At 35.7% G+C, this 15,153-nt stretch overlaps 1 protein-coding gene and 1 long non-coding RNA gene across 3 annotated transcripts in view; one reads left to right on the top strand and one right to left on the bottom strand.

Moving 5' to 3' along the window:
* Positions 1 to 15,153, top strand: part of LOC131432840 (heterogeneous nuclear ribonucleoprotein U-like protein 2) — an 80,655-nt gene that overhangs the window by 51,168 nt on the left and 14,334 nt on the right. For both annotated transcript variants that reach the window (XM_058599383.1, XM_058599382.1), the window contains exons 7-11: positions 9,068 to 9,196; positions 9,261 to 9,435; positions 9,488 to 9,860; positions 9,926 to 10,008; positions 10,060 to 10,157. In XM_058599383.1, the coding sequence (XP_058455366.1) occupies positions 9,068 to 9,196; positions 9,261 to 9,435; positions 9,488 to 9,860; positions 9,926 to 10,008; positions 10,060 to 10,157 (858 nt within the window). The remainder of the gene's footprint in view (positions 1 to 9,067; positions 9,197 to 9,260; positions 9,436 to 9,487; positions 9,861 to 9,925; positions 10,009 to 10,059; positions 10,158 to 15,153) is intronic.
* On the bottom strand, positions 3,141 to 3,542 carry LOC131432841 (uncharacterized). The gene is made up of 2 exons (XR_009229976.1): positions 3,492 to 3,542; positions 3,141 to 3,418 (listed from the first exon to the last, which is right to left on the bottom strand). It is a non-coding gene; the product is annotated as an uncharacterized LOC131432841 (long non-coding RNA).

Genomic DNA, 15,153 nt, shown 5'->3' with positions numbered 1-15,153 from the left:
GAATGCAGCTAGATTGAGTCAATGGCAGCATTTGCAGCTCATGCGTGAACAGTTTTGGCGGTTCTGGAAACGAGATTACCTTAATACACTGCAACCTCGGAAGATTACGCACTATGTCAAACATACGGGTCGGTATGGTCGTACTGCTCCATGACAGAATATTGCCTTCGCTTCATTGGAAACTTGGACGGATTACAGCGGTGTATCCAGGTGAAGACGGGTTGGTGCGATTCGTTGATGTATTTGCTGATAGTTCAACTTATCGTCGCTCAATCAGCAAAATTTCTGTTTTGATTAAGGACAATCATCCGGAGTTATTGCCACAGCTAAGTGAGCTCAACTGGGGGAGGATGTTCGGTACTACCGAAGTGTTCCCCCTTGACGACGAGAGAACGACACCACTGGAAACGCGAGTGTTACCAACAATGAGACTTTCTTTAAAAAAAGTACCCTTTCCATACCTGAAGAACAATATTGATGGTTAAAAATGTCACTACTAATTTTTTTATGTTATGTAAAATTTACCAGGGGAGTACATGAAATTTCCAAAGTCGAAAAAAAGTTTGATGCAAAAAGTCTTAGAATTGCATAAAACGTCGCGATTTAGTGTCATCTTTAAAAAATCCACTCTTATATACATTAGAGCGTTAAAAAACAACTTGTTTTGTCGGTTACGTCACTTATACCATCATATCTCCGGAACCAAAAGTCACAGCCATTTGATTTTCGAACTTGATCCATGGCCTAATAGTAGCTTTCAAACAAACCTAAGCTTGTTGAAATCGGTTAGCTATCTCCGAGAAATTTGCGCGGTAAAAAAACAACGTGTTTTGTCGGTTATGTCACCTATATCATCATATATCCGGAACCAAATATCACAGCCATTTGATCTTCGAACTTGATCAATGGCCTTTCAAACACATACATTTATCCAATGTTGATGATTGCCGATAATTTCACCAAGAGCGGCTCGATATTTCTCTGAATTGTATACAACATCGTCAAGTTGGTATTTGGTGCTCTACCTTTCAATGCGTGAACAGTGAGAAAATTTTTCTACATTTCTTCGCTCCACCTGATACTTACACCAACAATTGTTGCTTCAGAGCGAATCCCCACAGCTCCGTGCTAACTCGCGATGCACAGACGGGTTACCAAAAGATATTTTCTCTCGCAATGATGTTCATTCTTTGTTCATTGGACCATAACTGCGTTAAAAAAACAACTTGTTTTGTCGGTTACGTCACTTATACCATCATATCTCCGGAACCAAAAGTCACAGCCATTTGATTTTCGAACTTGATCAATGGCCTAATAGTAGCTTTCAAACAAACCTAAGCTTGTTGAAATCGGTTAGCTATCTCCGAGAAATTTGCGCGGTAAAAAAAACAACGTGTTTTGTCGGTTACGTCACCGATATCATCATATCTCCGGAACCAAATATCACAGCCATTTGATCTTCGAACTTGATCAATGGCATTTCAAACGGGCCTAGGCTTGTAAAAATCGGTACAGCCATCTCTGAGAAAATTGCGCGTTAAAAAAATTCGTTGAAAGGTGCACATACATTTATCCAATGTTGATGATTGCCGATAATTTCACCAAGAGCGGCTCGATATTTCTCTGAATTGTATACAAAGTCGTCAAGTTGGTATTTGGTGCTCTACCTTTCAATGCGTGAACAGTGAGAAAATTTTTCTACATTTCTTCGCTCCACCTGATACTTACACCAACAATTGTTGCTTCAGAGCGAATCCCCACAGTTCCGTGCTAACTCATGATGCACAGACGGGTTACCAAAAGATATTTTCTCTTGCAATGATGTTCATTCTATGTTCGTTGGACCATAACTGTTTTTTGTTGGTAAGATGTCTCTGGCTATCTCTCTTAGATGGCACTGATTGAATCGTGTGAAGAGTTGCCAGAGCACGTGTTTTGATACGATAAAAGCCATCATTGACCTTTATAATCTTCAAAATCACACATCGATGCCATAAGTTTCAAATCCAGAATAAAGTTTTCTTTCCACTTTGTCGAAACGAGATTTCAACTTAGATATATTGTAAGTCAAATCCGATAAATTTTGACCGGAATATAGTAGTTGTGAAAACCGTTGGAACACTCAATGTGATAAACATAAATCTCGTACGGCCATTAGGTGTCTTATTAAACTAAAAGAAGTGTTCAAAACGCTCAGCATATTCACTGAAAAAAGAACCTTGCACGTAATGTTCCTAGTTCCAATAATTATCAAAATTGAACGGTAAATATTTCTCACTCCAAATTGTTGTTCTCACCACTCTTGTTACAATGCTCTTTCGTCATCTCAATCTCCTGTGACGGTTATAGTTATTATTGATGCTTGAATCATCAAACTACTCGAGTGCTTTCACTTGATAATATATCTATTCTCACCACAGATGCACCATAGAAAGATGCAAACTTTGATACTATAAAATTTAAGTTTTCCAATCCAATCTAAATAAGAATAACAGAAAAACACAAGACTAGTTGGTACTTTTATACACAATTATGGTTTTGCTGGTTTGATGTTTTGTCTCAGCATAAAGGTCAATCTTCAAAATGTATCACTCCGGTACGTATTACGAATTATTTGAAAATTTGTCAAAATCACATTAATTGGCCTACGTGAAGTGTTAGCAACAGATTTTACAACACTTTATCCTCGTCGTCAGCTAAAGTATATCGAACTTTCGGGTTATTAATTAACACAACTATATATAGTGATTGTAACACGTGCGGTCACAGACAGACTCTATATTATAAAACTCAATATAATACTGTAGAAAATAATATTAGAATCCACTGAGAGACGATTTGTGAGTTGTGATTTGATGTGTTTGTACATCAACACATTGAATCAGATTCTTATGACACTGTCTCGCTTGTATTCCCCATCCACCAGAGTGACCATGGGCGGCCAACGTTCGAATCGATGCATTTCAATCCAATTCTCAAGACATGTTCTCGTATGCTGGGAAACGCATTCGGTTCAGTAGCCAGTTGTGTTTAGCTCGAGACATGAAATTCAATCGTTCATGGTGTACATCACGCTACGGCTCGACATTTGTTTTCGTACATTAAGGTAGCGCTTCGCTACCTTATATAAATCTAGGAAATGAAAAATAAAACATTTATTTCAGAAAATTAGCATAGAATTTTAATGGCTGAAAATAAAAAGCAACTAATAACGTGGGATCTCGAATCGGCAAGTCTTCAGAAATCATATTGTCACTGCCATCCAACCGAAGCCGAAGTTCCAGTGTCTCTAGCTTCATACCGATTTTGAACTCGTTTTTCGGTGGACCAACGACATGTTTGAAGCATTCGGAAGGAGCGGCAAACTTCCGAACTCACGCAGGCACTCGGTCCAGTTAAACACATGGAAACTTTCATACTGGAATGGTCCGGTCGATGTAGTAAAAAATTGGAATTAAATAACATTTATCGCAAATATTTACACTACTTACAATTTGAGAGCCACTGTTCGCCATTTTCAAAATCGAGTTTTTCACACTGGAAATTCACGTAAGATTGTTTGATGTTTGACCAATTCACGTAAACCTTATGTGACGACTCTATTCATTTTAGGGGATGTTCGTTAAACATTCATTTTGGTCACGTAAAATATTCAATTTGACATTTGAAACCAATTTACGTGATTTTTCAAGTGAATCGAACGTGAATTTTTATTTGAGTGTATGATTTTGTTAGACGTTGAAAAAGCGTTTGACAATGTCTGGCACGATGGTCCAATTCATAAAATGCGTCATCTCAACTTCCCAACTTACCTGGTAAAAATAGTACAAAATTATCTGCCAAACAGAAGTTTCGAAGTCTTTGTTAACAACTTATCATCAGACAAATTTCATATTCCCGCTGGTGTTCCTCAAGGCAGTATCCTTGGTCCAATATTGTTCAACATTTTTACGTCAAATATTCCGGCACTTCCGGGTAATCGCGTACTCTCACTGTTTGCTGATGACACCTCCCTCATACACAAAGACCGCATAATTCGTTCATTAGTAAATAAAATGCAGAGAGGAATAGATGTACTGGATGATTATTTCAGCAGTTGGAAAATATGCATCAACAGAACTAAAACTCAAGCTGTCATATTTCCCCACTCTAAATCTCGTCGAATTTTTCCACCCTCCGACTTTGAGAATAACAAAATAAAAATAAATGGCTTTGAAATAGATTGGTTGAGTGAGGCAGTTTATCTAGGACTAACTATGGAAAGCAAGTTTCTTCTTAGGTCACATGGTGGACACAATAGTGTTAAAATGCAACGTTTTATTGAGATCACGCAATAAGTTCAAAACGAAAAGATCAACTTTTGAACATGCCATTATTAGAGCGCTTTACAGCTAGAGTTAGGTTAGGTTAGTTTAGGTTAAGTAGATAAAAATATACAATTTCAAGGATATAAATCCAAATATGAAATAAAAGTCGCTAACAATGTAGGACTGAAACAATAAGCAATAAAAATTAAACATAGACTAAGCAAATAATACCGTAGATGTAAAGTTATAAACTGTATCACTAAAATATTTAATGTAAAAAAACCTTTCATTTTCGCATTGCCATTCGTAATTGAATGTGTTAGTGACCGACCAGGAAGGATTCGTAGTGTCAGTAGGATCGTAGCACCAGCCATGCAATGGTTCTGTACACTCTGAATCTGTTGTGAAGTCTGTTGAAACATAAGGTCGAATTCCACTACATGAATGCAGTACCAAGGCTTTGCTTAGTGACGGTGCACACTATTTTAACTTCTATCTCGATGAATGTTTTGGTAGGAAATATTTAAAGTTTAATTAACTCTTAAGGTAGCGCTTCGCCGTGGTCACGGGAGTTCACTGCCTATTCCGGGGTTTCACGCACTTTACTCAAAATTGTGAGAAAACGGGGAGGAAAACGGAAATTCCAAGAACATACGATTCTAGATAATTAATTTTTCTATCGATTCGTGTATAAATTGTGCCTGATAAAAGTTTTTATCGAAAGATTTCGTGCGAGTTATAAAAATAAATGAGTTTTTCCTTATTCTTTCGCACGCACACAATGTCAACGCATGCATTGGGGTGTGCAAAATGCCACATGCGGTAAACGCTAACAACATTTCTTTTGTTTTCGTTGTCCGTTCTCTCTGCGTAAACGTTGAATATAGATGAGTAGAAAATGTAAGTAAGTGTTACTACTTTGTAAAATAATTTCTATTCATGTTTCAGTAGAACCAGAAATCAGTAATGATTTTCATCGCTACTAGCTTTGACGCTTTGTTGAAAACGTAGCACATCCCTACATATGCGAGTTGTTTATAGCGAGAAAAGGAAACAAAATGTTTAACAAAACTCGCACGAAATCTCGCGAAAGAAAAGCTTTCTAACAGATATTTTTCGCCAAATGCATAGTAAGATCATTTACCTACAATTGTATGTTTTTGATTTTTCGTGAATCGGGTTAGTATTGGAGAAATTTGCAATTTAAGGTGAAATTTCGGCGACAAAGCAAGAGGAAGCAGTGAGTTGTCTCGCTTCGACCTGACCACGGCGAAGCGCTACCTTAATGCTCGTGTTCGTTTTGAGTACCAGCAAAACCAAAACCGAAACTCTGTGTTGTGTTGGCAGCTCTGTGGTTTAAGCATACACTCACCGGTGTAGCTCGGTACGGTGATGCCAAACTCAGTACTCACTTTTTAAAACTAGGAATGAGAGTTAAATGCTATGAAATCAAAACTGAGAACCATCAATACCATCATAATGTTATGTCACATACAGAGTATCTACGTATACGGTGCTCTGTATATGTGAGTGTGAATGAATAGCAAAAAATCAAATCTTATGAGCGAGTTTTTGCCACCCGTGGCCATGGCACTAAATAATTTATAAACAATCCAAAGTTTTTTATATTAATATGACAAATATTTTCAGACGCGGTGCAACATGGGTACTATTTTAATTTCTGCATATTGTTCTATTTTGAGTAAATACGTTCTGGGGAATGGTACATTCTGTTTCTGTCTGGCCCTTACACGAGTCATTAAAAATGTCATTACTTAAAAATAATATCATTTTAATGAACGTGTATGGTGCAGTAATGAGGGCGCGTTGGTCCTCTGTCAACATAGTACAGGTCTCGATGCCATAGAGCACAACCGGTCTAATGAGCGTTTTGTTGATGGTCAATTTCGTGCGATTCCCTGCCAAAATACGTCTCTGAATTTCTCTGCTGGTGTCATTATCGGCGGTCACCAAATACACGAACTCGTCAAGTTTTATCTACTTTTTTGATAATTTCTGGAAGAGGGTCGGCTCTTTGTTTTCTATAAGGGCCGTAATTTTTTGGGTTATCAGATTGTTATAATTTTCCTTGTACATAATTACCGCTTTGTTTCCCTAATCAGCCTTAACATAAAATACAGGCTTTTCTCGCAAAATGCACAGTACGGCCTTATCTTACCCTAACTCGGCTTTGCATGGATGTAAATTATTTCAAATTCAGAGGGAAATTTTATGAACAATTATAAGGGGCACCAATGGGTAATCCACTCTCCCCGTTTTTATATGAATTATTTATGGCAAATCTCAAAGAACTTTTAAATAAGCAGGGATTATTACCTAATCGCTGGTGGAGATACGTAGAAGAATTATTTTGCATCATCAAACGCAACGATTTATCGAACTTCTTAGAAATAGTTAATGATTTACATAAAAATATTAGATTCACCTATGAGGAAGAGAAAGACACCAGTTTACCATTCTTGGATATTCTTATTGTCCGGGAGGCAAAATCCTTAACTTTCGAATTACATAGGAAGCCAGCCAACCAAAACGGACCATGTTATACCTGTTATACCTAATGTTACTTCTAATCATTCCCATCAACACAAAATGGCATTATTATATCATATGATTTACATAATGCTATCCTTGCCTCTTAGAAAAGATGCTGCGATAAAAGAGAAAAACTTTATTTTCGAAATTGGAAAGTTCAATGGAATCCAGAGCATACAATTCAAGCCATCTCCGATAAAAAATTGAGACTGTTGAAAAAACAATCACTTACGACTATCCAAAAAATGAAGTAATCCGAATTTTGTATAAAGCTTTTTTTAATATGTATATTTAAGTACAAAAATGGTCAGCTTTCAAAATTGAAAAACAAAATGGCGGCTTGGCGGCATTTCCGCGAAAGTGCTGCATTCTGACAACCGGAAATTTAGCTCCCGCAGTTACAGTGATTTTCTGTAAAATGGCAGTCCTTTGAAAATAAAACCGCATTTTTTTATCACAAAATTGTTCATATAAAAAATATTCACAATTTTCAAAAATGCAATTTTTGTATAAAAGGAACTTCACTGCAGCATTCTTTCAATCAACTTATAAAACCGATGTACTGAAGAAGGATGTAAATAACATTCCGAAATTTATTATAACGTTTGATACACTTTTATGAAAATAGTGACTTTGTGAGAGTGTAATGACGTGACATAGTAGAATTAAACGGTACAACAACAATACTATTAGTGACAATATTCTACTAACAGCTCAAACGGAAATCTAGTGAGTCTATTAATTTTAATGAAAACGTGTATAACATTTTCAGACGATTTTGATTAAACTAATGTTATTGAACCTGAAAAATCTCGAAATGAATTTCTTTTGAATATTTCCCAATATGGTAACAGAAAATGATTCACGTAACGCAATGACATATTATCTAAATAACAGGAAACAATAACATGTTAATATTTTGGATAGAAATGTTCTACGTTTTTTTTTTGTTATCATTGCAAATCTACTAGTTAAAATAAACTACAATAAAGTATAGTCATTCATCTTAGCGGGCCTGACTTTTGTGATACGCACTGCAGGTATTATTTTGGTAAGCCCATGTGCTGGAGTTGCAAAAACAAATTGCTCAAGAGGTGATATATAACTATGAGAGTAACTATGATGAACTTAACTTTTCGTTCAGTATCATTAAAAAAATTATGTCAGGTTTATATATGAAAACCGAATGCAAATGATCTGATTGGTTTTTGTTTTCATTGCGTATGTAATGATGTAGTTCTGTAACTTTTATGATAATATTCTCATGCCTGCAAGTTTTGCGTTCATTTCAAACAGATAAATGTTGCACAATTTTTTTGTAATTTTATATCAGTGTTTTTCTAAAACAGCACACACTGACCTAAAAATTCACGAGGCAAACAAATTATACGGACTCAGCAGAATTTACAGCAAGATTCTCAATTTGGTTTATCATTTTTGCCTTGCGGAGAGCATCACATCGTCATAATTTTTCTTCCACAAGAGATGTATAGCAATTTCGATGTATATTGTGTCCGATACAATTATGACAGCCGTTTGGAATTTTTTTTGATAAGTTGCACAATTGTTATAGTTACTCCCGTTTTTTTACATGTGGATGTGGAAATTTTTACAGAGTTTCTATAACTGATAGTGAAATATGATTTGCTGCACAATTGTTTTAGATGTACCTAAAGTTGTTCTACAGTGATTTTTTTCGGTAGTATTGTCAAACTTAACAGTAATAAGTTGCACAACCAATTTTAATATGTTTAAAAATCTTTCTGAACATATCTAATATAAATCACAATTATAAAACAATTGTAGAACATTTTGAAATTTCAATGAGTTACATTTGCTACTACCTTCGCGAAGGTAGTACCTTCGTGAATGTGATCTTCTGAAGAATTGTACTTTCTGGAAAAATTCTTCGTTGCTCTTTTTTCGGAGGAATGGTTTCCGAGGGAAAGTCGTATAACTGTTTGAGTATATGAGATGACTACTAGAGCTGAGATGAATAGGGTTACGTAATTATCTATAAACATTTTAAATAAAGTTTATTTATTTCTTGTGACTTGACTTCTGACTGCTTTTTATCAAAGACCCATTTATCTCCTGCCATGTGTTTTCATCAGCACTAAAACATCACTTCTGCCTGTATAGTGAAACTGTTATCAATATTGTGTTTCAATCAATATGAACAAAAATTTTATTTTATTAACTTACAGATTTTGGGTAAACCTAGACAGCCCTCCAATACTAACAAATGGCCCAGACTGGTGGAGCAGTTGTCAAGAAGTCTCAATAAATTAAACGATATTGCATCCAAGCGACGAAGAAATTTTATATTAGATCAGGTAAATATATTAGTTGCGTCATCATGGTGCTATTATTAATTGTGGGTTCTAATATTTTTTGAAGCAAGCCAATGTGTTTGCGTCAGAACAAAAACGCAGACTACGTGGTTTTGGTGGTTATGCTGCTAGAAGAGCTGTCGTCGTTGTACCAGACCACGATGAATATAATCGTCGTTTCAAAATAAAAAATGATACTATTGGAATTGACGCACAAGAAGGAAACATCAGAACAATGAAAGGTATTACTTTTTTCTGTTAAGGTCTTTGAACTCATATTTTTGTATTTTGAAGCTCATTTTTACATTCCTGTTCTTGAACTTGGTTGGTTTACTGAGATCATATTCGCGGAATTGGACGAAGAAAAATCTCGAGAAGAGGTTAAAAAGCTTAACGATGCAGGACGCAAGGCTTTGCTGCAAGGAAGTAATAAGAGTCAACAGCATCGACGAGGATCAAACCAGCGTTGGAATCAGGGATTCGGTAACAATCGTTACGGCGGGCAAAATTACCAACAAGGAGGATATAATACATCACGGTATAATAACACTCAGCATTATTCACAACATCGAAATTATCGACCGGGTAATGGTTACGGAAGACGTGAATCCGGTGGTTTTGGAGGAAATCGCTACGGCAACAATACAGACTGGACACGCAATAGCGGGTATTTTAAAAATCCAAAAAATAAATTACAAGTTTCTTCATGTAATTTTGTTTTTTATTTTGCAGACGTTATGATAATCGTTACAGTAATCAAGGATATCATAACAATCAAAGCAGACGTTTTGATGGTAACCGAAACGATTATAGAGGTAAGTTTAGAAGAAAAGAATGATGTTAGTTGTTATGTCACATTTTTTTAGGGTACAATAACGCATCAGCGTGGAACCAGGATTCCAATTCCTATGGTGGTTATGGTTCACAGGGTAACGATTCACAACAGTGGTATTCGTGGTGGCAGGTAAACCCAACATTTATTTTTTTGTGTTTCAGTCTAATTTTAGAGGTCTTATTTAGGTTATAGTTTTCATAGAAACAGGTTTTCTTCAAACGTATTTATTCCAAAACAAACCTTTCCCAAATTTCAACACAGAATGTCTATGCATAGCAACACATTAATCATTTCGAAGATATGTGAAAATTATCAGTTACTTTGGATTTCAATGTAACTTAATATGATGAGCAGTTAATTTGTAATATCATTTTGATTTTATTGGTACCATTAAGAGGCAAGGTTAATTAGAACGATTTTTTTAAAATTTTTAGTGGTATCAAAATCTTTTTATTAACATCATTGGCACATAAAAGTATAACATTCGAAGAACATTATGCGGTTCCCCTCGGTTGGTTCAAACTCACATTGTTGTGAAGCCTCCGATATATCGCTCCAGGAGGACATTTTTTCTCAGATAGGCTCGATGGTATGTAAAATATCCTTGATAAGAGCACTGTATGTGTGTTTGAACGAATCCAATGCATTACCAGCTGCAGATTTTTGTTATTCGCACCAGGAGTCCGCTCGGGCATTTTTCAAACTGTGTGTTCGCGTCCGTCGTATAAGTATAAGTAGTATAAGAACGTTGCCCAAATAGAATTCTTTGTTTTTTCCATCAGGATGACTATTAATTAAAACTGTTGTATGCCATCAATCTATTAATCATTTTGACTCCTTTTGATTAATCTTTTCAGCCTTATACTATGTTCACACCTGCAGAAAATAACAAGTTTTAACTATAGTAATATAAAGTTAAAACCGCACTGTTCACACTAGGATTACGTTATAAGCATTACATATTAATTGTTATTGAGTTTGTTTAGGAACGAACTGCAAAAATGCCTACGTCGCAGAAATCAAGCACTTGGGTTGCATTTTCATTTAACTATGCAGTGCTCCAATGTAAAAGAAAAAATTACGTCGACAACTTCCAGAAAATAAGAGAATTAAAAAATCTACTATTCCGCCATTAATGTCGCGAAATAGTAAAATACGCATATACTATTATTTTGGTGTGCTATTTGCAATCCTAATTAGTGTATCAGTGATGGTCAAGTTGTTCTACCAAGATAAAATTGCTTCAAAGTATGCTGAATAAAATTCAAAACTTGAAGCGCCCTCCCCGGTTTAGTACAAATGAGTGGACACACAAATGACGAATTTTTGCCTAATAATAGCTTTCAAACGGACTTAGGCTAATTAAAATCGGTTTCGAGAGTCTTGCGCGGTAGAAAAACAACGCGTTTTGTCGGTTACGTCACCTATATCATCATATCTCCCGAACCTGAAGTCGCAGTCATTTAATCTTCGAACTTGATCAATGGCCCATTACTAGCTAAGCTTGTTGAAATCGGTCAAGCCATCTCTAAGAAAATTGTGCGGTAAAAAAAAACAACGCGTTTTGTCGGTTACGTCACTTATACCATCTTATTTCCGGAACCAGAAGTAACAACCACCGAGTGGTATCAACGACAAAATTTATGGAGGAGGGGTTTTTGAAAATAAATTTTTATCCCATTTTTGTAATACAAGAGTGGCAAGAATTTCAAGATCGTGGTAGATAGTATTACTGTTGTTAATTTGAATGCAACGCAATTTTGTTTAAATTATTTCAAAAGATCTGGTTCCATTTTGCCGGGGAATTTAAAGAACTAAAGGAAAATAATCTTTATCTGCCTATGAACATGTATGTAAGTCTCAGCATAACTACGAAACAACTAAACGAAACGCCACCAAGTTTGGCACATGTACCAAAGGTGGGAATCGATATTTTTTGAAAAGCACAGATACTTTTTACATTACTCAGGACACGAGGAGATCTGTAGTAAGTTCACCAACAGAAAGGAAGTTCAATTTTTTTCTCTCTGACTTTTACTGGCTCAGACCATCAGATCCATAAAGCCAAGTAGGAAGTTCAATGTAAAATTTATTCTATGCGAAACGATGCTGCTTCACTAATACAGATACTACTTTCACATAAAAATAGATTATAAGATTATTTTGAGAGTGAGGGAGTGTAGCAAGTGCCCCGAACATGGAGAGTGGAAGGGAAAATTGATTGGGTTTTAGGAAAAATTGGTACTTCTTTACGAGTAAAGCATATTTCTAGCAACTAAGCGAGATTCACAAAAATATTCACAAGTGAGAGGTATTCACAACATTGATCTGAATTGACGATGAAATCATACAATCAATGTGCATTTTTTATGTAAATTAGAAAACTGTCGACCCAAGGTGATGGAAATAAGTTAATAACTGGATCGTTGTTCTATATGTTCTTCTTCCCGGTGTACGACCAAAATGGTTAAATCCGGGGTAAAATATATGATATAAAAAAGTCATTCTATAGTACGAATGGAGTTATGATGATAAACAACCTTCCGTTATAAAGTAACCATCATCAGATGGAAAATTTCGAGCGACTGCGTAGAAATAATGATATTTTATGTGTCAACATATAAACGTTTCTGTGTTTAAATTGAAATGAGTGTGTAATTAGCGAAAACAGCAGTGATATAATCATGTCGTTTTCTTCTAAGACTAAGGTATAAATTTAGGTGCTGCAGTGTATTTCTTTCATTCAGTTTGTTTGCACCTGTCTGAACACGTTCGTCGCAATATAAAAAGACTCCATTGGATGTATTGATAAATTAAATAATAAAATCGCTGTTTATATTGAATGTGTATCTAGTTTGATTGACATCACACCTACAGTGATCTTGTGCCTTTACATCGGAATTGGACGGTAGAGCCTGGCAGGCACCAACAATAAGAATTTTTATAATGAGGAGGGAGTAAAAAGTGTTTATAGCCATGTATTGTAGATCGAATGTGACGATGAAGTACGATACAAGCACATATACATAGTAATTCAAGTACGACAAGCACGGTGGAGTGCCACCGTTGAAAACGAAAACGCTATTAGTGAATCGGTCACCAGGCCCGTTAGAACATTTTTAGTGAATAGTTGTAAATCTTGGCCACCTAACAAAATGTAGTCGACTAAGTTTCTATTGTTCATGAAAGAGAAGGAATATTTAAGTACTCTTATCATTGACTCATTGCAGCGTCCGAAAGATTATTACAATATAATGCACGCATACAAAACAAATATATGAAATAATATTATCTCATCCGCAAACACGGTTTGGCACTCACTTTTTGCGCGATAAATTTAAAACTTCTTTAGGATTCCGAGTGGGTGGTTTCCCTCCAATTACCCACATTATCTGCCGGGCCTGTCGGTCACACGTTTTTCATTACTACATTCACGAGTAAGTATCTTATCACTGTTTGCTCGTAACAATAGAAGGGTTTGAATGATATCAGACATCATTCCTACCAAGATAATTTTTTTTCGAAAATTTCACTAATAGGGTAGCGGCTCCAGTAGTCATCTCAACTCCAATGATGCCTGGATATAAGAAAAGCATTAGTTAGAGTGAGATCAGCTGTCTCGCATTCGCTTCGAGTTTTCGCGTCTCTATAACAGCAGAATTGAACAATTTTCTAACAATTTTTGCTTCGGTATTTCTTCTTAGACTTGAAGCAAAGATATTGTATTTGATTTCATCACAATTCGTCGATTAACAGTAATCGGTGAAATAATATTGCGAGATGAGATGACTATTGGTAAAAGAGCATTAGAAGAAAGTAAAGAAGATCAACAATTGGGTGCTTTTGCGGAATTTTATCGGGTTTGAGAATAGGTATTTTTTAGCGTTTTCCATCGAAAAATAAAAGTAAGTTAATAAAAATACTTGCAAAATTTTTGCCAAAAGTTTCGAGATAACGTCGAGAAAATTATCAATAACATAACATAATCAAAAATTGCTAGAAGCCGCCATGCTTCAACGTTTGCCAATGATTGTCTCATAATTTCTTCTTGAGACAATGTGTGTTGTAAATGGTTTTGCTGATGTTTTAGGTATATGTGAGTCTTATGATTTTGAATTGGATGGCAGTTATCTAAGCGAACGAGAATTAAATTTTTTCGATCATTCGACATTGTACCAGGAACGCTTTTACAGAGGGACTGTGGGGGAAAGTTTCCACTGTATTAGGGAGATCTAGACGGGACCAATCGAACAAAAAAAAGATCATTCAGTTACTTAGGGGCACACAAATATATCTTGCCCCCGGTCCCATTAATTCGTAGAAGCGGCACTGCATTGTACAGATATTTTTAGCGTGCGAATTTCTAAAGCTCAATCAGAAAACTTCCATATGGCAATTTGTTTTTCCATGATCAAAGCCATGGTAACGACGATATTATGTTACTGTTCGCAATTTTCCCTTCGTGGAACATTTTGTTTGAACTGTATCAGGTAAAATTTCAGGAAGATTTAAAAACGTAGCCTATTAATATCATTGGATATATTTTTTCGTAAGTATTTATATATTTATTTACAATCGTGCCATTAGAGAAGGTTACAGTGTACATCAGCAAGTAAACTTTATATGGATTTAATTCATGAGCCGTTCGCTGCAATGATTTTTAATGAATGTGTTTGTATTAAAAACTAAACGCTTTCATAAAACAAGAATCAGTATCGAACCGACTTGCACTCTGTTCAGTTCGCAATACCGTAGAGAAGGTTGCTGTGGACATCAACAAGTGGACTTTCCATGGAGTTATTTCATTAGCCTTTCGCTCCGCACGATATATTTTCATCAAAATTTTGCAAAGTTTTCGCACGTATTTGTACGGATTCGGGTACAGAAAAAAATGTTTGTCGTATTCGAGTCGGGTACGGGTTACGATTTTTTCAGTTTAAACGGGTACGGGTCGGGTATGGGAACCCGAATACCTAATAATTTGTTTTGAATATTTCGACAGAAAATTTTGTTGTGTTCCATACAAACTTATTAGTGTGTATGCAAATTATTTGCTCTATTGTATAAACTCTCTATTATTTTTGGTTTTCAGTGGAAATCTTAAAACTGTGCAGTAGCCGAAGCT

The sequence above is a fragment of the Malaya genurostris genome, chromosome 2, assembly GCF_030247185.1.
Source record: "Malaya genurostris strain Urasoe2022 chromosome 2, Malgen_1.1, whole genome shotgun sequence".
Taxonomy (NCBI): Eukaryota; Metazoa; Arthropoda; class Insecta; order Diptera; family Culicidae; genus Malaya; species Malaya genurostris.
Note: the sequence above shows the minus strand (reverse complement) of the source record. Positions and strands in the feature narration are given on the sequence as shown.